This window comes from Salvelinus namaycush, chromosome 4 (genome assembly GCF_016432855.1).
Source record: "Salvelinus namaycush isolate Seneca chromosome 4, SaNama_1.0, whole genome shotgun sequence".
Taxonomy (NCBI): Eukaryota; Metazoa; Chordata; class Actinopteri; order Salmoniformes; family Salmonidae; genus Salvelinus; species Salvelinus namaycush.
Window position 1 is genome coordinate 15,709,528 of NC_052310.1, and position 27,156 is coordinate 15,736,683.

The 27,156-nt window shown below is 42.3% G+C and overlaps 2 protein-coding genes across 4 annotated transcripts; both read left to right on the plus strand.

Annotated features, from left to right (window-relative positions):
* Nucleotides 1–205: 205 nt before the first annotated feature.
* On the plus strand, nucleotides 206–14,119 carry LOC120046217 (gamma-tubulin complex component 2-like). Its single transcript, XM_038991265.1, has 18 exons — nucleotides 206–268; nucleotides 847–1,004; nucleotides 1,093–1,221; nucleotides 1,330–1,506; nucleotides 1,729–1,891; nucleotides 3,389–3,596; nucleotides 4,202–4,401; nucleotides 5,536–5,725; nucleotides 5,885–6,030; nucleotides 6,208–6,388; nucleotides 7,472–7,652; nucleotides 9,331–9,503; nucleotides 9,746–9,874; nucleotides 9,982–10,102; nucleotides 10,428–10,571; nucleotides 10,784–10,912; nucleotides 13,242–13,405; nucleotides 13,703–14,119. Exons 2-18 carry the CDS (start codon nucleotides 855–857, stop codon nucleotides 13,776–13,778), a joined length of 2,661 nt encoding a protein of 886 aa, XP_038847193.1. The 5' UTR covers nucleotides 206–268; nucleotides 847–854; the 3' UTR covers nucleotides 13,779–14,119.
* Nucleotides 14,120–15,487: 1,368 nt separating this feature from the next.
* Nucleotides 15,488–24,311, plus strand: LOC120046218 (zinc metalloproteinase-disintegrin-like 4a). 3 transcript variants are annotated; one of them, XM_038991266.1, is made up of 23 exons: nucleotides 15,488–15,605; nucleotides 15,919–16,025; nucleotides 16,173–16,246; nucleotides 16,345–16,423; nucleotides 16,560–16,636; nucleotides 17,048–17,246; nucleotides 17,386–17,451; nucleotides 17,551–17,613; nucleotides 17,858–18,027; nucleotides 18,272–18,496; nucleotides 18,604–18,781; nucleotides 19,045–19,134; nucleotides 20,690–20,885; nucleotides 21,141–21,243; nucleotides 21,447–21,618; nucleotides 21,738–21,818; nucleotides 21,910–21,994; nucleotides 22,079–22,199; nucleotides 22,313–22,487; nucleotides 22,770–22,817; nucleotides 22,929–22,979; nucleotides 23,111–23,362; nucleotides 23,586–24,311. In XM_038991266.1, the coding sequence occupies exons 1-23, from the start codon at nucleotides 15,560–15,562 to the stop codon at nucleotides 23,646–23,648; spliced, it is 2,721 nt and encodes a 906-aa protein (XP_038847194.1). In that variant the 5' UTR covers nucleotides 15,488–15,559; the 3' UTR covers nucleotides 23,649–24,311. The 3 variants fall into 3 exon arrangements, with proteins under 3 accessions (XP_038847194.1, XP_038847196.1, XP_038847197.1); XM_038991268.1 differs by having other exon boundaries at nucleotides 23,111–23,341; XM_038991269.1 differs by having other exon boundaries at nucleotides 23,111–23,341; nucleotides 23,589–24,311.
* The last annotated feature ends 2,845 nt before the right edge of the window (nucleotides 24,312–27,156 follow it).

The window sequence follows — 27,156 nt, forward strand, 5'->3', positions numbered from 1 at the left end:
CGTCATTACTGTATACTTCCGCTGTGTCGTTTTCCCCCTCCAAAATAAGAGTTAATTGATTAAATATAAGTGTTATTTTCAGTCATACTATAGTTAGTATTTAAAATAAAAAATGTGTTCTCTGTTGATGTTGTAAATCTCCTTATATTAAGCACTTTTAAATTTTATTTTAATCTAAAAACATTTATTATGAAAATCTGAAACAGTACATGTTGTGTTGCCGGTTGACAGTTGGCGGTAACTGCTTGTTAGTCAACAGAGGCTTCAGGTAATGTGCTATCAATTTTTCATGTTTTTTTAAAATCATGCTTTACTTGCTAAGTGTTTCCAGATAATCAATTTCAAGATTCCGTTTATATAGCTAACCAGGTAGATACAATTTTCGCTAGCAAGCTCTATTTTCAGACCCTACTCTAGTAGTTTAGCTAGTGTGCTTGCTTGCTAAAAATGTAGCTCGACCAAATTGGGTCAATTTGAAGACCATCGAGCTAGCTTCATAACTAGCTAGTTAAGAAAATAACAGTTAGTTTAATAATGTTCTCGTAGAAAAGGCTAACTAGCTAGCAAGCTATGTGGTCTAGCCAGCTCAATTCGTTATACTAAAGCCAGAAAGGGCAGCCACTAGAATCTAAAGCATCATCAGTTGTGTCCTTATGTAGCCAGAGAAGCTGCAACATCAATACGAGGGTGGAGGGCAGGGACATATTGATAGATAGCAATCAGCCACATTCAGTTATACATTTGCATGCTTTAACTTTTAACTGCCATTATTAAACTGATAAGCTAACTGTTAGAGTTGAACTTGACAGAGGATTATTTAGTTATTGACCTTTCTTATTTCAACAGCCTTAGCCATGAGTGAGTTTCGAATACATCATGACGTCAACGAGCTGCTCAGTCTGCTTCATGTGCGAGGAGGTGATGGAGCAGAAGTGTATATTGATTTACTGCAGAAGAACAGGACACCATATGTCACCACAACAGTGTCTGCACACAGTGCAAAGGTGATTGATGGGGAAATTATTGGCAAATTTTGTAAAGGTTTATGCTCTTTCTACCAATATCCTTGACTAATTCAACTTTCATTCTCAGGTCAAAATAGTAGAGTATTCAAAGACGCCAGAGGACTTCCTACGGAAATATGATGAGCTCAAGTCAAAAAATGTCCGCAACCTGGACCCACTGGTCTACCTCCTATCAAAGCTTAGCGAGGACAAAGAGGTAATCATTTTGCATATGTTACTCAGATGCTGACAATTCCTACACTGTTTAATTTACAGTACAGTATTATGTCCCAATAACAATGTGTTGTGTGTTAATATTTTCCAGACGCTCCAATGTCTGCAACAGAATGCCAAAGAAAGGTCTGAAGCATCTGGTAATGTGACATCAAGTACAAGCACAACCTTTGCTATCCCTCCAACCAGCACCAAGATGTCAATGCAGGAACTGGAAGAGCTGCGCAAGAAGCTGGGAAACGTCACTGCCTGCTCCAACGTGCCCCAGGTGTGTACTCACATAATTTTAAAGGTTACTTATAATTAGGGACAGGATATTTTCTGGCCCTTTTTATAGTCTGTTACATAGTTGTAAACTAAGGTCTGGAGTTTTTCCTGGTGAAGTCATGTAGTCAGAAAAGACTCCTCAAGTGGGCCGGACCAAATAGTTTTGAAAAGGCTAGAGTTGAATACATCTGTAAGTTCTACTACTTGTCCTCCATTTTTACAGTCGGCTGAAGTCACACGAAAGATGCTGAGGGACAGACACAACAAAAAGAACCCCACTCAGCCCAACCCAGTGTTTCCAAACTGGGTGTATGACCGGCCTGCTCTGATTGGGGACTTCATCACCGGTGCCACACCAGCAGGAGGAGACCCAGCAGTGGCCGTTGGTATGAATGTTCTTCATATGTCTCACTTTGACACATTTTGATAGATTTCATGAAGTTTGTGCATACAGTGTTTTCAGAAAGTATTCATACCCCTTGACCTATTCCACATTGTTTTTACAGCCTGAATTCTAAATTTATTATTTTTCTCACCTATCTACACACAATACCCCATAATGACAAAGTGAAACATGTTTTTAGAAATGTTTGCTAATTTATTGAAAATTAAATACAGAAATATAAAATTTACATAAGTATTCACACCCCTGAGTCAATACATGTTAGAATCACCTTTGGCAGCGATTAGTTGTGAGTTTTTCTGGGTAAGTCTCTAAGAGCTTTGCACACTTGGATTGTACAATATTTGCACATTTATTATTTTATAAATTACTCAAGCTCTGCCAAATTGGTTATTGATCATTGCTAGACAACCATTCATGTCTTGCCATATATTTTAAAGCAGATTTAAGTCAGGCCAATCAGGAACATTCACGGTCTTCTTGGTAAGCAACTCCAGTGTATAATTGGCCTGGTGTTTTTGGTCATTGTCCTGCTGAAAGGTGAATTCATCTCCCAGTGTCTGATGGAAAGCAGACTGAACCAGGCTTTCCTTAGCTCCATTACGTTTCTTTTTTATCCAGAAAAACTCCCCAGTCCTTAACAATTAGAAGCATACCCTTAACATAAGCAACTACTCTGCTTGAAAATATGGAGAGTGGTACTCAGTAATGTGTTGGATTTTCCCCAAACATAACACTTATATTCAGGACATAAAGTGAATTGCTTTGCTACATTTTTTACAATGTTGTTGATCCATCCTCAGTAATCTCCTATCACAGCCATAAACTATCGGTTCTAAAGTCACCATTGGTCTCATGGTGAAATCCCTGAGCGGTTTCCTTCCTCAACGGCAACTGAGTTAGGAAGGACGCCTGTATCTTTGTAGTGACTGGGTGTATTGATACACCATCCAAAGTGTAATTAATAACTTCACCATGCTCAAAGGGATTTTCAATGTCGTTTTTTTTTTCTCACTCGCCTGTGGAACTTACAGATAATTGTATGTGTGTAGGGTACAGAGATGAGGTAGTCATTCAAAAATCATGTTAAACACTATTATTGCACACAGAGTGAGCCAATGCAACTTATTATAGGACTTGTTTTAAGCCATTTTTACTCCTAAACGTATTTAGGCTTGCCATAACAAAGGGGTTGAATACTTATTCACTCAAGACATTTCAGCTATTTGTTTTTAATACATTTGTAACAATTTCTAAAAACAACATTCCACTTTGACGTTATGGGGAATTGTGTGTAGGCCAGTGACACAACATCTCTATTTAATCAATTTTAAATTCAGGCTGCAAGATGACAAAATGTGGAAAAAGTCAAGGGGTGTGAATTCTTTCTGAGGGCAGTGACTGCTCATTTTTATGTACAGTATGCAATAACAAAATGTGTGAAAATGTACCTCAAATCTCTTTGGTGTTTTATGATCAGGTACAATGTCCCTGCCAGCTCAGGAGCAGGCTTTGGTTGATGATCTGTTGTTTGTGCTGATCGGTGTGGATGGCAGAGACATCACAGCCCAGCCTGTCCTCGGGAGGCAGAACCGCTCCTTCATTGTTGACCCCAGCCTTGACATGTCCATCAAGGAGCTGGTCAATAGGATACTACCAGTCGCCTCATACTACTCTACTATAACACGGTGAGTGAACTTTAACAAGGAAATATACACTGAGTGTACAAAACATTAAGGCCTTTCCTAATATTGAATTACACCCCTCTTTTGCCCTCGGAACAGCCTCAATTAGTCAGGTCATGGGCTCTACAAGGTGTCGAAAGCATTCCACAAGGATGCAGGCCCATGTTGACTAATGCTTCCCACGGTTGGGTGGTGAACCATTCTTGATACACACAGGAAACTGTTGAGTGTGAAAAACCCAGCAGTGTTGAAGTTCTTGACACAAACTGGTGCGCCTGGCACCTACTACCACCCTCTCATGGCTTAAAAATCCTTCTTTAACCTGTCTCCTCCCCTTCATCTACACTGATTTTGAAGTGGATTTAACAAGGGACATCAGTAAGGGATCATAGCTTTCACCTGGATTCACCTGGTCAGTCTGTCATGGAAAGAGCCGGTGTTCCTAATAATTTGTACACTCAGTCTAGATACTTAACTTTGTTTTGTTTCTGCGGGACTCAAGTTGTGATCCTTACACCATCTGGAGATGTATCATGTGGCTTGCGTTGTCAAACAATTTGTTTGTGTTTTGTCTGGTATAACAGTTTGGCTGTGTTTATGTCTGGCAGCTTCACTGAGGAGAAGTCGTCCTTTGAGTACGGCCAGGTGAACCACGCCCTGACGGCGGCCATGAGGACCCTGATGAAGGAGTACCTGATCCTGGTGACCCAGCTGGAGCACCTCCACAGGCAGGGCATGCTCTCCCTGCAGAAGCTCTGGTTCTACATCCAGCCTACCATGAGGACCATGGAGATCCTAGCCTCCATTGGTAAAGCTGTCATGATCATACAATACAATAAATCGTATATATAAACAGAGTATACCAAACATTAGGAACACCTTCCTAATATTGAGTTGCACCTGCCCCCTTTGCCCTCAGAACAGACTCAATTTGTCGGGGCATGAAAAGCGTTCCACAGGGATGCTGGTCTGTGTTGACTCCAATGCTTCCTACAGTTGTGTCAAGTTGGCAGAATGTCCTTTGGGTGGTGGACCATTCTTGATACACAGGGGAAACTGTTGAGCATGAAAAACCCAGCAGCATTGCAGTTCTTGACAAACCGGTGCACCTGGCACATACAACCATACCCCATTCAAAGGCATTCTGAATGGCACACATACACAATCCATGTCTCAAGACTTAAAAATCCTTCTTTCAGTTGTCTCCTCACCTTCATCTACACTGATTTTGAAGTGGATTTAACAAGTGACATCAACACGGGATCATAGCTTTCACCTGGATTCACCTGATCAGTCTGTGTCATGGAAAGAGCAGGTGTTCTTAATGTTTTATACACCCAGTGTATGATCCTTATGCATCATATATATACATTACCAGTCAAAAGTTTGGACACACCTACAAGGGTTTTTATTTTTTTACTATTTTCAACATAATAGTGAAGACATCAAAACTGTGAAATAACACATGGAATCATGTAGTAACCAAAAAAGTGTTAAACAAATCAAAATATACTTTAGATTTTAGTTTCTTCAATGTAGGCACCCTTTGCCTTGACAGCTTTGCACACGCTTGGCATTCTCTCAACCAGCTTCATGAGGTAGTCACCTGGAATGCATTTCAATTAACAGGTGTGCCTTGTTAAAAGTTAATATGTGGAATTTCTTGATTCCATATATATACATACATACACACAATCATATATATATATATATATATATTCTGGTTGGTTAGTAGCTATATTTGCATTGCACTTTTGGACATTCAATTGTATTATTGCTTTTTAGATAGATCTGTCAGAGGTGTTATGCCGATTATTGTCTTGTCCTGTGGTCTATGAGGATGTGATGGTCATGTGTGGTATGTTGTTGCAGACTGCCCAAAGTAAAAAGTGCTCCTAGTAAAAAAGATAAATCAGTGGGTTGCATGTTCTGTTTCTCAAAGCCTCCTCGGTGGACAAAGGAGACTGCATGGGTGGGTCGACGTTGAGCCTCCTTCACGATCGTACCTTCAACTACACTGGAGACAGTCAAGCCCAGGAACTGTGCCTCTACCTCACGAAAGCAGCTAGTGTGCCTTACTTTGAGATACTGGAGAAATGGATCTATAGAGGCATCATCAAGGACCCTTACAGGTATTGTTTTTTTTGTTGTCGCGCAACTCATTTCCCACATTTAATCAAATAGGTACTTCTCTATTATGTCACAGACTTGGACATGAGTTATGGCAATTTAGATTTTCACACATTTAGTTAGTTTTGTTCATGTTTTGGTGATTTATTTTGTCTTCATAGTGAATTCATGGTTGAAGAGCACGAGCTACAGAAAGAGAAGATCCAGGAGGACTACAACGACAAGTATTGGGATCAGCGGTACACAATCGTGCAGCACAGAATTCCATCCTTTCTTCAGAAAATGGCAGACAAAATTTTAAGTACAGGTAAGACGCATCATACTGTTCGCATCAGATTTGTTCAGATCACCCTTTTAGTGCATCCTGACCATGGCCAGTGCAATTCACAGTGCTTCTTATAGTGTAGAAAACAAGGAGTATCAAGGTCCTGATCATTTGTAGTGGAGTTTTTTTTTATTTTTATGTTCTTATCCTGTTCTATAGGGAAGTACCTCAACGTGGTGAGAGAGTGTGGCCGGGACGTGACTTGTCCCGATGCTAAGGAGATCCTCTACACTCTCAAGGAGAGAGCCTACGTGGAGCAGATAGAAAAATCATACTACTATGCCAGTAAGGTCCTCCTAGACTTCCTGATGGAGGAGAAGGAGCTGGTCGCACGCCTTAGGTAAACAACAACAACAATAAATAGATCATTCAAGTTTGATAGGGTATTTCTGATTTGGTATGCTCAAATTAAATTGTTTTTGTCACATGCAACAATGCAGTTCAAGAAATAGAGTTAAGAAAATATTTACTAAATAAACTAAAGTAAAAAAAATTAAATCAAAAAGTAACACAAGTAAATTACATAACAATAACAAGGCTATATACAGGGGGTACCGGTACCGAGTCAATGTGCAGGGGTACAGGGTAGTCAAGGTCATTTGTAAAGTGACCATGCATAGCTAATAGACAGCGAGTAGCAGCAGTATAAAAACAAAGGGGAGCGTCAATGTAAATAGTCTGGGTGGCCATTTGAATAGTTGTTCAGCAATCTTATGGCTTGGAGGTATAAGCTGTTAGGGAGCCTTTTGGTCCTAGACTTGGCACTCCGGTACAGCTTCCCGTGCGGTAGCAGAGAGAACAGTCTATGAATGTCAGGTAGCTTGGCCCCAGTGAAGTACTGGGCCGTACGCACTACCCTCTGTAGTGCCTTACGGTCAGATCCCGAGCAGTCGCCATACCGGGCGGTGATGCAACTGGTCAGGATGCTCTTCGATGGTGCATCTGTATAACTTTTTGAGGATCTGGGGACCCATGCCAAATCTTTTCAGTCTCCTGAAGGGGAAAAGGTGTTGTCATACCCTCGTCACAACTGTCTTGGTGTGTTCGGACCATGATACCATGGTCCCGTGTGGCTCAGTTGGTAGAGCATGGCGCTTGCAACGCCAGGGTTGTGGGTTCGATTCCCACGGGGGGCCAGTACAAAAGAAAAAGTATGAATGTATGTACTTGTAAGTCGCTCTGGATAAGAGCGTCTGCTAAATGACTTAAATGTAAATGTAAATGATAGTTCGTTGGTGATGTGGACACTAAGGAACTTGAAACTCTCGACCCGCTCCACTTCAGCCCCGTCGATGTTAATGGGGGCAAATGGGGGCCTGTTCAGCCCTCCTTTTCCTATAGTCCACGATCATCTCCTTTGTCTTGCTCACATTGAGGGAGAAGTTGTTGTTCAGTTGTATGCTAAAATATGTATTCTTCCTAGGTCAATCAAGCACTACTTCTTAATGGACAAGGGAGATTTCTTTGTCCATTTCATGGATCTGACAGAAGAGGAGCTGAAAAAGCCAGTGGATGACATTGTCCCTCCCAGACTGGAGGCCTTGCTAGAGCTGGCTCTGAGGATGAGTACTGCTAACACAGACCCATTTAAAGATGACCTGAAGGTAATTATAAACCGGGTTTTTATTTATTTTAAATGTAACTTTTATTTAACTAGGCAAGTCAGTTAAGAAGACGTTCTTATTTACGATGCTGGGCCAATTGTGTGCCGTCCTATGGGACTCCCAAACACGGCCGGTTGTGAAACAGCCTGGATTCAAACCAGGGTGTCTGTAATGGCGCCTCACTGAGATGCAGTGCCTTAGACTGCTGTATCCAGGCACTCCTTATTGCGTCGTGACTAAGAACAGCTCTTAGCTGTGGTATGTTGGCCATATATCAAACCCCTCTGACCTTATTGATTAAATATCCTAGACGAGTAACAGTCTGGAATTTATGCTATCTTGATAACAGCAGCACCATCTAGTGGTTACCTTATTCATTCAGTTTCAGTTTTATAAATGGGTTTAGTTCAAGCATCATGACCTAAATACATACTACACGGTATGATTTTAAATATCCTTTCATGCATGCATTATGATGAATAGGCTCGCGTAACCTTCCCAAAATAAGTCTGAGAATATTAATGTTTGCTTACAGCAGCTGGGGGCACTATTGACTACTTTGAGGTGAATCTGAAGTCATTTATTATCTTGTTATTCAAGTGGTGCGTCCATTGCTGTTTACTGCATTAGACCATTTCTTATAGCTGCACTCTAGCACAGTAATAGAAAATTGCTGAGGGGCAGAATCACAATTGTATAGCAGGGATGGGCAACTTTGATGGAGGTGGGGGTCACCAAAGATCTGAACTCATCATGAGGGGCCGCCGTGGTTCACGGGTCTGCGTACCCATATCCATAACCACACATGCAGTCAGAGCCGGCCCTAGCCTTTTGGGTGCCGTAAGCAGCTTTAGAGTACATTTTCTGCAATTTTGCCATAGAGTGGAGAGAAATGTTTTTAATATGATATCTGAGCAAAGTGGGAGACAACTACACCTCCGCCACGTTGATCTTCAACAGGGGCCCCACAGGGGTGCGTGTTCATCCCCCTCCTGTACTCCCTGTTCACCCATGACTGCCCGGCCACGCACATCTCCAACTCAACCATCAAGTTCGCTGACGACAACAGTGGTAAGCCTGATTACCAACAACGATGAGCCGCCTACAGTGAGGAGGTGGGAGCCCTGGCAGAGTGGTGCCAGGATCCACATCGACGGGCCGCAGTGGAGAGGGTCATTCAAGTTCCTCAGCGTGCACAACCTTTCACATCACTGAAATTCGGCTTGGCCCCCGAAGACCCTCACAAACTTCTACAGATGCACCATTGAGAGCATCCTGTCAGGCTGTATCACCGCCTGGTACTGCAATTGGACTGTCCACAACCACAGGGCTCTCCGGAGGGTGGTGCCGTCAGCCCAACGCATCACCGGGGGCACACTGCCTGCCCTCCAGGACATCTACAGCCCCCAGTGTCACAGGAAGGCCAAGAAGATCATCAAGGACCTCAGCCACCCGAGCCACGGCCTGTTCACCTCGCAAATTGTTCACCCTGTTCACTGCCTTAATTTTGCTGGACTCCAGGATAGGGATCCATAATATATTTTTGGGAGAGGGGAAATTGCGATCTATAGGGTATACATATAAAAGACTTAAGTTAAACAACTGGTATGTAATGTGACTGTTTTGGGAGGGGTGTCACACTGAACTCTTCCACTCACCCTCTGGTCCTGTTTCCCAGATTGACCTGATGCCACATGATGTGATCACCCAACTGCTGCGGGTGCTGGCCATCGAGACCAAGCAGGAGAAGGCCATCATCAATGCCGACCCCACCGAGGTGGCCCTCAGCGGCCTGGAGGCCTTCTCCTTCGACTACATCGTCAAGTGGCCACTGTCACTTATCATCAACAGGTCGGTACACTGGGGCTATATTCAGGGCCAGGTCTTCTGACCTCGGTATGACTTCCTGGTTAAATGAAGGCTAAAAAAAGCTCACTTGAAGATGAGATTAAAATAAAAAATATGTACTTTTCTACCCTAATGTAGCTTTTCTCAATCTATTGACAACCCCCCCCCCCCCCCCGGGGACCCAGGGCATGCTAAATGCCAATACTATAACCATGTGTTCTGATTCAGAGTTTGTATTTTTCTAGGAAAGCGCTTACGAGATACCAGATGCTATTCCGTCACATTTTTTACTGCAAACATGTCGAGAGGCTGTTGTGCAACGTGTGGATCAGCAACAAAACAGCCAAGCAGTACGCCTTGCACAGGGCCAAGTGGTGAGTTGACGAAACTTCTTCACTTGACTTCCTCGTTTGTTCCTCTTAGTGCCAACTTCCTAAGCTCATATTAGAACCTGCTATATCTGGTTTCCTCCTCCCTGAAGGTTTGCAGCAGCGTTTGCCCTGAGACAGCGCATGCTGAACTTTGTCCAGAACATCCAGTACTACATGATGTTTGAAGTCATGGAGCCCACCTGGCATATCATGGAGAACAACCTGAAATCTGTGAGTGGAAAGGAACCAAGGCTGCTCCTCACCTTGATAGCATTCAGTGCTATCATGTATCAGCCTATAGCTACTTGTGGCGTAATTGTTCTGTGCCTGGTGTCGTAGATTGGCATCCATTACAAATGTCAGCCACAAGCCTTTACTTTGCTTTGACCTAAGATTGTTGCGGTCAAACGTTTTTTCCAGTCCCCATTTTCAATATTACATTCATTTAAAATGCTCCTAATAACTGCATGCTGCAGTTTAGTGCACACTGTCATAACCATGCCACGCCCTGCATTGACCAGAAATGCCCTAATATAGTCCATCTTGTCTCTCTCAGGCCTCCAACATAGACGACGTGCTGTGTCATCACACCAGCTTCCTGGACAACTGCCTGAAGGACTGCATGCTGACCAACCCAGAGCTGCTCAAGATCTTCTCCAAGCTCATGTCCGTGTGTGTCATGTTCACCAACTGCATGCAGGTTAGTGGATGTGGAACGCAAACTGGGAATGTCAAGGCAGCTTGTTGTAGCTTACACGTAATGGTATTGTATTTAAATTAAATACAAATACATGCAACTCATGCACATTAGAAGTATTGAGATATGTAGCCCAATACCCCCCCCCCCCCAGTGTGACTATACTGTGTCTCACTGCTGATCCTTATTAAATGTGTGTCTATTTCCTGGTGTAGCGCTTCACCCAGAGCATGAAGCTGGACCGGGAGATGAACCGCCTGTCTCTGGAGCACGGCACCATGGAGGGTCCTCCCACCCAGAGCGAACGCACCGTGGAGCAAGAGAAGAAGAGGCTCACCTCCAAGGTAACTACACACATACTCACTCAACTGCAGCAGATACTCACTACTATAAACAACTTGAAGCATGGCTTTCAAAGGTAAAACGTCAAAGTATGACATGGGTTTTACCTGGGTATGTTACATAGAACAACAACCAAATACAATAGTATCGTAATGATGTCAATGGACATTTTGTATTCTGTCTCAAGTACGATCTATCAAATATAACATTACTGTATCCCAATCAGAAAAATGTCTTTACCTACAGTTGAAGTCGGAAGTTTACATACACTTAGGTTGGAGTCATTAAAACTAGTTTTTCAACCACTCCACAAATTTCTTGTTAACAAACTATAGTTTAGGCAAGTCGGTTAGGACATCTACTTTGTGCATGACACAAGTAATTTTTGCAACAATTGTTTACAGACAGATTATTTCACTTATAATTCACTGTATCACAATTCCAGTAAGTCACTGAGTTAACTGTGCCTTTAAGCAGCTGGGAAAATTCCAGAAAATGTCATGGCTTTAGAAGCTTCTGATAGGCTAATTGACATCATTTGAGTCAATTGGAGGTGTACCCTTGGATGTATTTCAAGGCCTACCTTCAAACTCAGTGCCTCTTTGCTTGACATCATGGGAAAATCAAATGAAATAAGCCAAGACCTCAGAAAAAAAACTTGTAGACCTCCACAAGTTTGGTTCATCTTTGGGAGCAATTTCCAAATGCCTGAAGGTACCACGTTCATCTGTACAAACAATAGTAACCAAGTATAAACACCATGGAACCACGCAGCCGTTATACCGCTCAGGAAGGAGACACGTCCTGTCTCCTAGAGCAAATCAATCCCAGAACAACAGCAAAGGACCTTGTGAAGATGCTGGAGGAAACGGGTACAAAAGTATCTATATCCACAGTAAAACGAGTCCTATATCGACATAACCTGAAAGGCCACTCAGCAAGGAAGTGCTGCTCCAAAAACCGCCATTAAAAAAGCCAGACTACGGTTTGCAACTGCACATGGGGACAAGGGTCGTACTTTTTGGAGAAGTGTCCTCTGGTCTGATGAAACAAAAATAGAACTGTTTGGCCATAATGACCATCGTTATGTTTGGAGGAAAAAGGGGGAGGCTAACAAATTTTGCAAATTTTATTGGTTATTACACATGGTTAGCAGATGTTAATTTAAGTGTAGCGAAATGCTTGTGCTTCTAGTTCCGACTGTGCAGTAATATCTAACAAGTAACAATTTCACAACATGTACAATATGTACATATAAATATATGGATGAGCGGTGGCCGAACGGCATAGGCTAGATGGTATAGAGTACAGTATATACATATGAGATGAGTAATGTAGGGTATGTAAACATTATTTAAAGTGACTAGTGATACATTTATTACATCCAATTTTTAATTATTAAAGTGGCTAGAGATTTGAGTCAGTATGTTCGCAGCAGCCACTCAATGTTAGTGATGGCTGTTTAACATTCTGATGGTCTTGAGATAGAAGCTGTTTTTCAGTCTCTTGGTCCCAGCTTTGATGCACCTGTAATGACCTTGCCTTCTGAATGATAGCGGGGAGAACAGGCAGTGGCTCGGGTGGTTGTTGACCTTGATGATCTTTTTGGCCTTCCTGTGACATCGGGTGTTGTAGGTGTCCAACCGTGAAGCACGGGGGTGTCAGCATCATGTTGTGGGGTGCTTTGCTGCAGGAGGGACTGGTGCACTTCACAAAATAAATGGCATCATGAGGAAGGAAAATTATGTGGATATATTGAAGCAACATCTCAAGACCTCGGTCAGGAAGTTAAGGCTTGGTCACAAATGGGTTTTCCAAATGGACAATGATCCCAAGCATAATTCCAAAGTTGTGGCAAAATGGCTTAAGGACAACGAAGGTATTGGAGTGGCCATCACAAAGCCCTGACCTCAATCCTATAGAAAATTTGTGCTGAACTGAAAAAGTGTGTGCGAGCAAGGAGGCCTACAAACCTGACTCATCTCTGTCAGGAAGAATCGGTCAAAATTCACCCAACTTATTGTGGGAAGCTTGTGGAAGTCTACCCGAACCGTTTGACCCAAGTTAAGCAATTGAAAGGCAATGCTACCAAATACTAATTGAGTGTATGTAAACTTCTGACCCACTGGGAATGCGATGAAAGAAATAAAAGCTGAAATAAATCATTCTCTCTACTATTATTGACATTTCACATTCTTAAAATACAGTGAGACAGGGAATTTTTACTCTGATTAAATGTCAGGAATTGTGAAAAACTGAGTTTAAATGTATTTGGCAAAGGTGTATGTAAACTTCCGACTTTAACTGTATGTCGTTGTTCCCCGTCGTCAGTTCCTAGCGGAGCACATGGACGCCCTGCAGTCAGACTCGTGCTTCGAAGCCACCATCAGCAAGTTTGACAGCAACTTCAGCACACTGCTCCTGGACCTGCTGGACAAGCTCAGTGTCTACAGCACCAACGACTGTGAGCACAGCATGATTAACATCATCTACCGGTGGGTCTTCTACTGCACAGGGCTATCTCTGGTACTGGAGAGATACTGGCTATGCACGCTTTTGTTGCTGCCCAGCACCCACACACCTGATTCAACTGATCATGGTCCAGACTGAACACTGTGAGAAGTTGGTTATTGGAAATGGGTGTGTTAGTGCAGGGCTGGAACGAAAACCTGCATACCCCGCAGCTCTCCAGGACCGGAGTGGAAAACTCCTGGTCTATAGATAGTTGCTCGAATGGATATGCTAAGATGGTTACAATCCTAGTAAAAACTGCTTTGAATTTGATTCCATAGGTTGGATTTCAACGGGTTCTACACAGAGCGCCTTGAGAGGATGGCTATAGAGAGAAGACAGAAGGCTGCAGCATAGCATTGTCAAAGTGTGCTTGATGGTAACCCAAGCAATACGTATTTATTTCTCCTACTCCTGCTCATATAAAAACCACCTTCAAAGATGACATTTCTCCACATATCAAACATAAAATGGTTTAGTGTTTGATTCAAGAAACTATCACCATAGATATTGATGTGTTTTGAAACCGGCTCTATGGTGTTTCCCCCTTTTTTAAGAGGGGCATAGGATTAAATAACCATGAACTGTATGCATTTCTCTCAGAAGTAAAAGAACCTGGACCTCTATAGGGGTAACTTAATTTTTACCTCATGTTTTTTTGTTTTGTTTCCTGTGTACAATAAAAAATATTAAATGTCCCCAAGCATTCTCTTTGTCATCTTTGCTTACATAATTAAAAAACACCTAGGACAGTAAACAGTAGGGGGGAATGGGTGCCAAAGGGTTAGTTGAGCCACCCCTTGTTTCTAGGAAACCATACACAAAATGAATAATGTGACCAAATATTTAGGAAGAGGTCCTAATTTCATGGAGTCTGAAGAAGAAACCACTTGGGAAAATTGGTAATGAAGTTAGGCCCCCCCCCCCAAAAAAAATCACAAAGTTATTTACATTTATTGTGGTTTAGGTTTCATGATGTTTGTCTCTAAACCAAAGTAGATCGTTTTTAAGACTGTTTTATACATTAGTCGGGGTCTCTATAAGCTACAATATGAGGTCATATACCTAGCATGAGAGTGCATCCTTGTAGCTGTGTGGGCTAACATAGTCAAGGCAACAACTACTCTTCCTGGGGTCCAAACACATTAAGGCACTTACATTACATATAAAACAAAATATAAAACGGTACATTTTTTACTGAAAGCCAGTGGCATGTCGTTAGTAAAGATTGAAAAAAGTAACATCATCATGCCCCGTGTAAACAAACGGTAAACAAGCAGGGGTCTAGCCCCCTTTGAGGTTCTTGAAAGTGAAGGGAAGAAGTCCATTTGAGCAGCAGCAAGGGATGAAAAAAAATAGACTGAATGATACTGAAGAGGTACATTGACAAAAAATAAATTAACATGTACCTGTGCGAAAGAGAGGATATGATAGAGTAGCGAGAAGGTCTTGCCTGATGACATGGAGTCTGAGCTTGCTAAACATATCAAGAATCTCACTGACCAGTTTCATGGGTTTAGTTGCCTCAAATGCAGAGAACTTGCCCACGAATGTGAAGGAGGCTGAATTTACCCTGTCCTTATACTAATTTTGCCCCATACCTGGTAAATTGTGCCAAGAGGTCACTTTTATTTGGACATGCTATGTTTTCAGAACTGCTATGTTTACATTAATTTGGATTACTGACATGGATACTCCACATCCTGAAATATATGTTAGAAAGAATACTATATTTCCCTTGACCTAGTGATGCTGAATGTAAAAATGGCTAATTTTACCCCACTCACCCCTACTAATAAGGAAGAGGCTATAAGGACACAGCTGAAGCTTAAACCGACTAGCAAAAACGTAAAACTGATCCTTACCTTAACTCTAACCTTCAACTAATTTTAATAAATTGTGAAATATCGCTTTGGGCGTCAGGCGTGGCCTTATAGCCTTCTTAATAATCTCGACCGGTTTTCCGGTAATATGTGAGTGATGTCATGATTGCTACGAGAAACGGCTGCCCCTTGGCGATAACGTACGTCACGGAGAGGCGGCACTGGAACAGAGCTGCTTAATTTCTATGTTCACTATCAAATTAGTATCGGTGCGTACAGCACATTTGAGAAACTCTGGGATATTACGCTCCAGCCATGCGATACACTATATATACTTTCCTGTTATGCATCACGTATTGGGGTAAATTGAAAATATATCATTATGGTTTAATATTTGCTATCTGAAGGTCTTTATTTCACATATAATCATATATAATTACAATGAACAACTACAAAAATAAGGTGTATTTTATTGTACAGTATTTTTAAGGACAGCGACCTAATTAGCGCAAATGTTAATAGCACATGTAGTACTTATTTATAACATTGCAAAGTTGATCACTTGTATGATGCTCGTAGTATAATCAATGTCTACAGTCTAGACTTTAAATCAATGACAATTACTATAAGAAAAAGATGACTGTTAAAGTAGGTCTGGATGTCTGTTCTTTCAGTTGTACTGGTCAAGGGCGCAAGGAAATTGGATCATGTGGAGCGCTACGATGTCGTCCGACCTCAGAGACTGACTGGTCGGGTCAAAAGAAACATTTTCTCAAACCAGGTGCTTACATCCCCTTATATTTTCTCTATAATTAGGTAATAGTGGTTCCCTGCAAATTAGGGAAATATTTCAAATCCCAATGATGAGGGGTGTTATAAAGAACAGGATAGCTTTTCATTGTCGACAACTAAACAACATCTTTGCTAGGTTTATCCTGACGAGTTACAATATGCATTAACCATTGATGGCGAGAACCACACTATTCATCTGGAGAAAAATAGGTAAATAATTTTTAACTGTCCACCAATTACTAGACGAGTTTTGGTAACATATTTGGTAGCAGTTAAATTAATTGTTCTACTACCTACTCTTTTCATAGGCAACTTATTGGGAGGAATTACGCCGAAACACACTATTCAGAAGATGGAAGGAGGGTGACAACATTTCCAAATTATGAGGTATTTAAGCCATTTAAATTAATAGCTTACATTTTGTGTCACATTTTTTGATTCATTGCATGTTATGCAGATTTAATGTGTACAGTATTTTAAGATATGCTCTCAACCAATACTTGTATTAATTTCAACATTTTAGGACCACTGCTATTATCATGGTCATATTCAAGGTATTGAGGATTCATCCGTTAGTGTTGGAATCTGTTCTGGCATTAGGTAAGTGAGATATCTCCATATTTCCTGTTTTCTATCAGCAGTTTCTGAACTTTTTGAATGCCTTTGAATGACTTGACATTTCACTGGAAGTCAAAGTTCTCTTTTGAGAATTTCAACATTTCCACAGATGTGTAATAGGAATGACAAACATTTGGGGTTGAAATCATTTTGAAAGAGGTCTTACACATTTAGAAATGTCCCCTTCTTTTATGACGTTGCCTCTAGTGCCATTTCACCTCTAAGACAACGATTAGAGTTGCTATACCGAATAGCTTACTGTCTTCTGATGTTGATTATTCATACTATATCATATCGTTTGAAGGAACAACGCTATGTTCATTGGGGAGAAACTGATTGTCCATGCTTTTCAATGCAACACTTAGAAAACCGCCCTCTGATGTGTCTTTCCAGTGGCTTTGTGAGGGCTGAGCAGAAAGTCTACCTGGTTGAACCTTTAGGAGACTCTGCCGATGGGGAGCATGCTCTGTACAGACAGGAGCACCTCAGAGCCAACAGGGCCAGCTGTGGTCACTCCAACGACAGCACGGTCTATGACCATGACCAGGGACCGGCCCCCAGACTCTCAGGCCTCTTCAAGTCCAAAGGCTGGGTATGCAGTTACTTACTAATGCTTCCTTCTGGTTACTTACACAATACACATCCAAAGTGTTCAGAGGTTATGTATGTTGTATTTATCTTGTAAGATGAGTCCAATGTTTTCTTATCTCTCTCTCTCTCTCTTTTTTCAGAAAAGTAAACCCATCACTGGGCCTCAAAGATTTGTGGAGATGTATCTGGTGGCTGACTATACAGAGGTATTTTATGTTATGTATCAATATAGATGAATGTTTTCTTTCTTGTTTCCTGACGGCCTTTGTTGGTGGCTAACCTATGTGTGTTTGTTGTTTTTTCAGTACAAACGATTTGGAAGCAAAACCCAAGGTCGAATGCTGGAAATTGCCAATCATGTTGATAAGGTACCTTTTCAAGGAAGTCATTTTGTGTGTTTGTTTGTGAATGGCTGCATGAGCATAGTTAGGTCAATGAGTTTTTCTGAGCTGGTCCAGGTTCTAGTTATAGGTACTTAGGATGCTATATTGAATTAGCCTACTGTAATAACAAGGGCCTAGGGCCTGGAGTCCCCCACCCCACCTGTCTCTAGTACATATATCTTATATTAATGAAGGAGTTATTGAAAAGACCTCTGTCTTTACATCCTAGTTGTATCGGCCATTGAACATCCGGGTCATGCTGGTGGGGTTGGAGATATGGACTACTAGGGATCACATTGACGTCACGATCAGTCCTGAGAACACCCTGAATAGGTTTCTCCAGTGGCGCCAAGACGACCTTCTGAAGAGGGCACAGCATGACAATGCCCAGTTTGTCACGTGAGTAGTTAGCCTTATCTTCTTTGTGTTTGTATTGTGTGGAAGGAAATGGATTGCAATTAATCACAATCATTTTACCATTATTTAATTGTTTGTTATTATATGCTGTAAAAAATATCAATATAAAATGTTGTTTTTAATGCATAGCATTGAAACGATGGCCAAATGTCTTGTTTCGGGGGGTTTGCAAAGCTAATGACAGTTCTAAAGCTTTCCTCCAACATTTGGTTGTTGTTTTCAACAGTGGTAAAGATTTCTTGGGCGATACTGTCGGACTGGCAAATAAACTTGCCATGTGCACTGGAAGTTCAGGTGCAGTCAACCAGGACCACAACATGAACCCTATTGGCGTTGCCTCAACCATCGCTCATGAGATGGGCCACAACCTGGGCATGTCCCATGATACCTCAGGCTGCACCTGTGGGACATCGCTGTCCAACGACAACTGTGTCATGGCAGATCGGGTCAGGTAAATACAAAAACACTCACACGTTACACATTCACTAACACATTGACACAGTGAGGACTGTCCTATGTTAGTCATTCTAAAGTGAGCCATCATTCCCACGCCTTTAGGTCAGAGTACCCAGGGCTGTTTAGTGGCTGCAGTCAGGAGCAGCTGAGTGACTTCCTGGAGAGAGCCAATCCCAGATGTCTGCTGGACACGCCTGGCTCTGATAGGCTGTATGTGGGGCCTGCCTGTGGCAATGCCTTCCTGGACCCGGGAGAAGAGTGTGACTGTGGAACTGTGGAGGTAAGTCAGGCTCACAAGGTGCACTGGTGCACAAGGTGCACTGGCATTGATTATATCGTCTTACACTATTCCACTGACTCAATCCAAGATGATAAAACTTTGTAAAAGCTTATAAAAGGGCGAGAAAAAAATACACACGCATGACTGCTTTGTTTGCACTGTAAATTAGACATTTTGGATGACTGACTAAACGATACATTTGGTTAGATTAAATTGTTATTTTGTCTTTTGTAACTGATTGGTGTGATTTTTGTCCCTCCTAGGAGTGTAAGAATACCTGCTGTGACCCCACTACCTGTCGCCTCACTGAGGGATCCAGCTGTGCTCATGGAGCATGCTGTGAAAACTGCCAGGTAAGTGCATTTTCGGTCATATGTCAAGTCCTGGGAAATCTGGGTGCTTTATTAAACGTACGATTGAATGAGTCAGACCAGCTGGTTTCATCTTTCTTTAATCTCTCTTTGCTCATCACCGTATGATTGAATGAGTCAGACCAGCTGGTAACGTCCACCTCTGATCTCTCTCTGCTCATCACCGTATGATTGAATGAGTCAGACCAGCTGGTAACGTCCACCTCTGATCACTCTCTGCTCATCACCGTATGATTGAATGAGTCAGACCAGCTGGTAACGTCCACCTCTGATCACTCTCTGCTCATCACCGTATGATTGAATGAGTCAGACCAGCTGGTAACGTCCACCTCTGATCTCTCTCTGCTCATCACCGTATGATTGAATGAGTCAGACCAGCTGGTAACGTCCACCTCTGATCACTCTCTGCTCATCACCGTATGATTGAATGAGTCAGTCCAGCTGGTAACGTCCACCTCTGATCTCTCTCTGCTCATCACCGTATGATTTAATTTAATTAAATTTTTTTACACCCCCTTTTCTCCCCAATTTCGTGGTATCCAATTGTTAGTAGTTACTATCTTGTCTCAACGCTACAACTCCCGTACGGGCTCGAAGGTCGAAAGCCATGCGTCCTCCGAAACACAACCCAACCAAGCCGCACTGCTTCTTAACACAGCGCGCATCCAACCCGGAAGCCAGCCGCACCAATGTGTCGGAGGAAACACTGTGCACCTGGCGACCTGGTTAGCGTGCACTGCGCCCGGCCCGCCACAGGAGTCGCTAGTGCGCAACGAGACAAGGATATCCCTACCGGCCAAACCCTCCCTAACCCGGACGACGCTAGGCCAATTGTGCATCGCCCCACGGACCTCCCGGTCGCGGCCGGCTGCGACAGAGCCTGGGCGTGAACCCAGAGTCTCTGGTGGCACACAGTGCCCTAGACCACTGCGCCACCCGGGAGGCCTCATCACCGTATGATTGAATGAGTCAGACCAGCTGGTAACGTCCATAAAGAGAAAGTGCCGGCCAATTACAAACCTTCCATTTTATCATCCCATTTTTGTCCCAAGAGTAGACATAAATTGACTAACATACTAAACAATGACATACAGTACAATCTCTCTCTGCTCATCACCACTCAGACAGACACACCCAACCAACTGCAACTAATAACCACCAGCAAAAAAAAAGAACATAGCCACAAGAGAAGGAGTGTTCGGAGAAACCAGGGTTGAAATAGCAGCAATAATACCAGGAAACAGACTGATGCACTTGTGTTTCCCTGTACTGTACTACACATATCCTTCCTTAATATGACAGTCAGGGGACTGTAAGACAGACGTGTACACAGACGTTTCAGCAGGCATAGTCAGTCATCAAAAACTATTTTTACTGTATGAACCAAACTTGGCGTCTAACCAAGAACCATACACTTTGCTGTAGTAGTAGAGTCCAATTTTCGTTTTGAAGTTAGCGCTTTGAGCGTAATGTTTGAAAAGCACTGCACAAATCAAGTCATTCCTCAACCGCTAAACTATTTGTTCTCACTCTTCAGCTGAAACAAGCAGCCAGTTTGTGTAGAAGAGCTTCCAGTGACTGTGACTTGGCAGAGTACTGCACTGGAACTTCAGCGCATTGCCCAGAAGACACCTTTCAGATGAATGGGAAACCTTGTAGCTATGGTCAGGGCTACTGCTACAATGGGCAATGTCCGACCCTTCAGCAACACTGCAAGAGACTGTGGGGACCAGGTACTTCTGTCTTTATTGTTTGAAGTACATAGCCACTCATTTACACTACACGAGTTGTGACACGGCGTAACCATCCAAAACCCTATGATGTTATTTCATTAGCACAAAGCAGAACCCTTCCAGAAAAAAACTAGGCCTAGATATAATCTCATTCGGTCAGTGCAGGTTGAACGTCATATTGTGAATTGTGCAACGATGATCATCTACAGTAAGGATTCATGTCGTAACTGTCGCACCTTTCCTCTTGTTTTCTAGCGGCACAAGTAGGCACGGATTCCTGCTTTAATCTAAACCTGGGTGGCAATGAAGGAGCCCACTGCGGAAGGACCAAAAATGGCTTTGTTCGCTGCACACCACAGTACGTGCCCGCCCATCTGACTTCCTGTGTTCTGACATTTCCTGTTTCCCATCGAATGTGACCACACAATGCCAATTGTAAAGAAGGCAATTTACAAATAGAAGAAAACAGATATTACAAGACTTCCATACGTTTGTGCTGTTAAGAAACATGTTGCCATATTTTGACATCAAATACTAAGTCAATTTGTTTTCTTCTCCTAGGAATATGAAATGTGGAACACTATTTTGCTTTGGAGGAGATGAGTATCCCATCACTGGGCAGAAGGCCTTCTACAATATGCAGGGAGGGGGGACATGCAACATAGCAGTGGACCAGGATAAAATAAGATCTCTGGACATGGTCCCAACAGGAACTAAATGTGGCGTGAACGAGGTAAGACTGTTTATGAATTCCAAATCACCCCTCGGGAGGGCCTATATGAATTCATGGACACGAATTCATGGTGTTCATATGAGAGGGCAAATTAAGTGAACAATTCTTTGTTTCCACAGGTTTGCTATGATCACAAATGCCAAGATGTCAAAATCTATGGTCAAACGGAGGACTGTTCATCCAAATGTCACAACAATGGGGTGAGTGCATTGGCTGTCGATTTCGAGTCGTTAGTAAAACTTAGCTAGAATTGTATGGACCCAATCTTCACACTGTGCGCTCTTTTGTTAGGTGTGCAACAACAAGGGACAGTGCCACTGTGACCCAGACTGGGCTCCACCCTACTGTGACGTCAAGTATTCAGACTTGCCTCAAGGTACGCCTCATTCACTTTGTTGTGACATGCATTGTTGTTCATGAAAATGAACATCTTAATGATTGGTTATGTTTTGCTTTGCAGACCAGTTTGGGGTGGTAGCTGGCATCTCAGCAGCGATAGCTGTGTTGTTGCTGCTCACTTTCCTGGTTGCAGGACTGATGTGCTGCAAGAAAAACAAGAGAGAAAATTACACCTCCAAAAGGTGAGTTTTTTCACTAACATACACGTTTTAAAAAACGAATTGTTAATACCACTTCGCAGTTGTCATTTCAAATGATTTGGTACGTAATCAACATATTGATGTGTGATGCGCAGGAAAGTCCACTCTACCTCCGGTCAGTTGAACCCAATGTTCCGGGAGAGGGGTGCGAAGAGCAAACCTCTGAGCAAGCCCCCCCAAATTAGCCAACCCACCTTCATGGAGTCATCTGCAACACAAGCCTGCACCGCTCTGTTTGTCACTGTGGTCCCTTCCAGGCCCCCTCCACAGGTGAGCTACATTACCACAAGTTAACATTATCTCAAAATGACCACTCCTCCAGGCTGACTGATGAAGAGCTGTTATGTAGAGTTACTAGTATTATCATACATGTTGTATGTAGTTCCTATGTGCAATATATTGATAGCAACAAGAAGTGAAACAGCTGCTGAACTCGTAAAGATAGCCTGCCCAAAGTTAAGGTTGGTATGTTTTGAATAGACTAGGGATATTTGGAAAGAAAAATGCCAATTAAATGGAGAGGAATATTTATGAGAAAATGTTGTCTTGCAGCCACCAAAGAGCTTGCCTGCAGTGCAGCCACAGTCTCGCATTGAAGCGGTGAGCTATGCAAATTGAAATACCGAAATGTATCATATTAATAAACTCTGGAATCTTAGAAATGTATTCTGCAGTGCCAAACTCATACAAGCATTTTTATTTGATCATCAGACTAAACCTCTACCTCCGTCAAAGCCTTTGCCGACTCTGAGTAGCAAACCGGTGAGTCATTCCAGCCATTACGATGACTAACATGTTAACAACATGGTATAACTGTTAAAACAAGTAACTACATGGTCTCCACACAGTCTAATCATGAACTGATTATCAATTGTTTTATATTGTTCTATTAGAAAATCAAGCCTGTCGTCCCAGTGCCACCAATGAAGTCCAGTCCTTACCCAGTGTGTCCAGTGAAGTCCAGTCCTTACCCAGTACCTCCAGTCAAGTCCAGTCCTTACCCAGTACCTCCAGTCAAGTCCAGTCCTTACCCAGTGTGTCCAGTCAAGTCCAGTCCTTACCCAGTGCCTCCAGTCAAGTCCAGTCCTTACCCAGTGCCTCCAGTCAAGCCCTCAGCACCAAAGGTACCCAGCAAATACCCACAAGTAATTGTTTATCTAACACATTTTTCGTAGTCATGTCTTGCAAATTCTTCATAGCAGTTAGATAAAAAAAAAAAAGAAGTCTCTTCTGAAACCATTGCATCGCAGGAAAGTAAAAGTTAAAAAAATAAAATAAAAAATACATTTTGTGTTCGTAATTCTTTGCGTAACCAGAATTGAAGGGCACGTTTCAAGATGGCCGTCTAATTGATCCCTGTGTGTTCAGCAGACCTCAGGAGGAGCAAGCCACAAGATTGCATTGAAGCCTCCCCCCATGCCACGTCGATGATGACTGCTGCATGGAGCAGTATGGTGACTCATAGGAAGACAAGGCTTTGAGGAGGAGCCTAGTCCTTGTTTCAGGCTCTAGGAGGTCCTGGAGGACCGAGGCTAAAGTCAACTGTGGAGAATATCTTTGAAGACTCAACATCAACATGGTGGTGTCTCAAAATGTTCTCCTCAACCACTGTGGAAAAGTGGTTTGGAAAATGCTGGAACAGAATTGCTGGTGCATTTCCCACGCAGTGTTTTTTTATTCAATTATTATTATTTTTTTACAATAATTGTATATAATTTTTTTTTTTATAGTAGACCACTCCCTTTTAAATAAACCTAGCAGTTGTACTTGTTTTTATAGGCTGCTTCAAAAAAAATGATGAGGGGGAGAGCCTCATGGAATTGTACAAATGAATGTTCATTTTAAGCTTGTCATGTGCTCAAGCCATTGTCTTTTTTTTATAAACGAAAATGTATTTATTACATTGATATTAGTTATTTTTTCAAAGATATTACTAATATTACAAGTGAGAGATAGGCTTACTGAAATGAAATACTGTACGTATTATATCTGCTTATTGTGATATGTGCAATAATCCAGTCCAATGCATCCTTGTTCTTCAAATGGCCTAGGAAACTGTTGATTGTAATACAAATAAAAATGTGCCTAAACAAATACATAGTGTTTGTCTTAGTTTTATCAGACACTACTCATCTCAGCCCAGAAGTAGGACAGAGAAAAAGGGGAGAACACTGTTTATATTCAAGAAAAGCTAAAAGAAATGTTTACATATTCATTGCATTCCTTCCTCTGATAGTACAATCATTCATTTTTTATGATAAGCTAATGCTCGAGTGGAACTGAATAGTTTTACTCAGACAGAATTCACCAAGGAGTCATCTAGTTAATTACACGATAAGCCAAAAGCAGAAAAGTCTCACTAGCTAAGAGCATTAGTTCCACAGTACTTCATGGTTTCATAATATCTCTTGTCGTAAGACACTTGTTTTTGTTAACATGCTGCAGCGCCGCTCTGTGTCAAGCACGGCAGTCATGGGGTGCACGAGTCTGTGGGAAACAAGCTGAGGAGCACACAGGATTTCATACATGCTCAATGAATAGTGAATCCTTGCCAACCTCCAGTCAGTGGCCTGGAGGTTGACAATATAGTATGTATCTCACTAGAACAATACAGTATTCACTAACAGGTTGTGTTGGTTGCAAACAACAGAACAGGAAATGCCCTCAGTTGCTCCAGGAGGAAGCTAGACCCATCTATATATTGCGCAATTGCTACATCTAGGAGAACAAAAACAGCTCAGTGACAAATTCAGTTTGGATTCTGTCAATATCTAATTCGATGGCAAATGTGCCAAAGGGAAACGTTGCATTAAAGCCCCAATCAGTAAGATTTCTAGTCTTACAGTGTGTCTTAAGCTCCGTTTATACCTGGCGCTAACATGCATCCTTGGCCCTGATCTTGTCCACGTTCCGATTGTGCCCACATTTTCAGACGCGTTTACACGTAGTATTAAAAGGTGTCTCTTATCTGTCCACTGTGTCTGCATTGGTCCCTTCCTTTATGCAACGGCAGTCTTCAATTACTCATTTTATCTCCCTTGATATCTCTGGTGTTAATAGCCTGAAACCATTCCTAAAATATCCCTCATTCATTCTGGTGGGGGGTGGGGTCATGATGGGAACACTCATCCAATGAAAGAACAATCATTGATGGACCATAATTTCAAGTGTAATATGTCATATGATATACTTTCCCAGACGCTTTCATCCAAAGCCAACCAAAGTTAGATCTGTGTAGCCTCTGGATTCAAACTCACTGTGTTGTTGCTAGGACCATGCCCTAACCAGCTGAGCCATATACAGTAGACCATACTGTGTACTGTATATTAAGTGTTGACACAGACTGACTTTGAGAATAGTTCCCAGATTGATGGTTTTCCTGTGCAGTCTCATAAGTGACTATCCAAAATGACCAAACGTTCTAGCAAGAAATGCTAGAAAGAGGAGCGGAACCGAAAGGAGGAGCTCCGCCCTCTCTCTTTGCAAGTTACAGGCCGAATGTACCCTCTCCTTCCGAAATTCAAAAGATGCTAACACCTGCGAAATCTTGATTTGTCCAAATAACCAGAGACGAAAAACCCAACCACAGGAACTACTGCAACTCTTATCCTAGGCATCCAATTCAGTTCTGACAAATTCTCTCAGTTCACACACAAAATCTTTCCACAAAAGAAGATGGTGTTGCCAGCCAGGAGCCACAGGCCTATTGGCCACATAGCCTATTGCTTACAAACTGACTCAGAACAGCTCCCAGATATACGGGCAGTCTCCTGGGCAGTCTCGTGAGTGACTAAGGAAATGGTTTGGGAAGCATGGAGTGACTCCCCCGTGAGGCCCTGATCTGGGTCAGCGCGGACTGAGGAGTAGAGCAGACAGGAATCCTGATCTAGGATCAGTTTGGCCTTTTAGACCCAAATGAACACGATAACGTGGACAGGGAGGACCTGGTCCTAGATCAGCACTCAGATGCTTTATGCTCAGGAATGTAGCATTAAGTAGGGGTTGGTCTCAGGCATGCTGAGGCCTCCGATGATTCAGTCTGATTCACTCAGTATCAACGTATTAAAACACTGCTGGTTGTTATTAGAATGGGGGATGGGATGTCTGTGTCTGTGCTTGTTTGAGTTGTTTAGTACTTGGTTCACTAACATTGAAACAAGGATGTCTTGTTTTCTATTTAGGAGTTAACAACGAAACAATGAATTTTGTGTTTCTGCGCTTGTTGTTCACTCAGATTTCAACAGTGGTTACTGGGTTGGAGGGATTACAAAGAATAAATTGTATTATTAGAAAAGAGTACATTAACAACACTTGGAACATGGAACAAAACGTACAGCAGTTATTGTGGTCTTGTATTAAGGAATGTTCGTATTGTAAAATGCTAAATGAAAAACACCAGACAAAACCACTTTGCCTCGCGAAACCTAGAGTCCTAGACTTGGCTTCAGGGCAGTCAGACCACACGTTTATTTTTATACACTTCTACAGTGGCAGTTGTTACTTACAAGCAGTTGCTATTTTAGTGCAGTTTGCCAGGCCACAGCAAACGCTGAATAGCTGAATTCTTTTTCCCTCATCCATCACGGCAAAATGAATGCAAAGCAGAAACTAACTCAGGTTCTTAAGACGTGATGACACCCACAGAGTAGGATTGACTAATAGCCTATATTTAAATGATGCCGGGTGAGCAAAGAAATATGAGAAGTTCCACAGAACCATGGATGATGAAGATATCTTCCTCTTTTCTTTGGAGCAAAAAAGAAGCACAAACAAGCAACTAAAGCTCAAATACTAGGTGAAGAGAGAACCAACTGCCTCTTGGAGAAGGGAATGCAAACATATTCATCTGACAAATGCTACGGTCACATGTCTGAAGAGAGGACAAAAAGACCTACTATTACATTTAATAAAATTATCCAAGAAGGGGAGTAGGTTACAT

Excerpts from the sequence above, each read along its gene's own strand:
- LOC120046217 (XM_038991265.1), top strand. The coding sequence starts at position 855 with ATGAGTGAGTTTCGAATACATCATGACGTCAACGAGCTGCTCAGTCTG. Across the intron at positions 1,005-1,092 it reads TGTCTGCACACAGTGCAAAG|GTCAAAATAGTAGAGTATTC; the intron begins GTGATTGATGGG and ends TTTCATTCTCAG. Across the intron at positions 13,406-13,702 it reads ATGATTAACATCATCTACCG|GTTGGATTTCAACGGGTTCT; the intron begins GTGGGTCTTCTA and ends TTGATTCCATAG.
- LOC120046218 (XM_038991266.1), top strand. The coding sequence starts at position 15,560 with ATGCGATACACTATATATACTTTCCTGTTATGCATCACGTATTGGG. Across the intron at positions 22,488-22,769 it reads CTTCCAGGCCCCCTCCACAG|CCACCAAAGAGCTTGCCTGC; the intron begins GTGAGCTACATT and ends GTTGTCTTGCAG. Across the intron at positions 22,818-22,928 it reads CACAGTCTCGCATTGAAGCG|ACTAAACCTCTACCTCCGTC; the intron begins GTGAGCTATGCA and ends TTTGATCATCAG.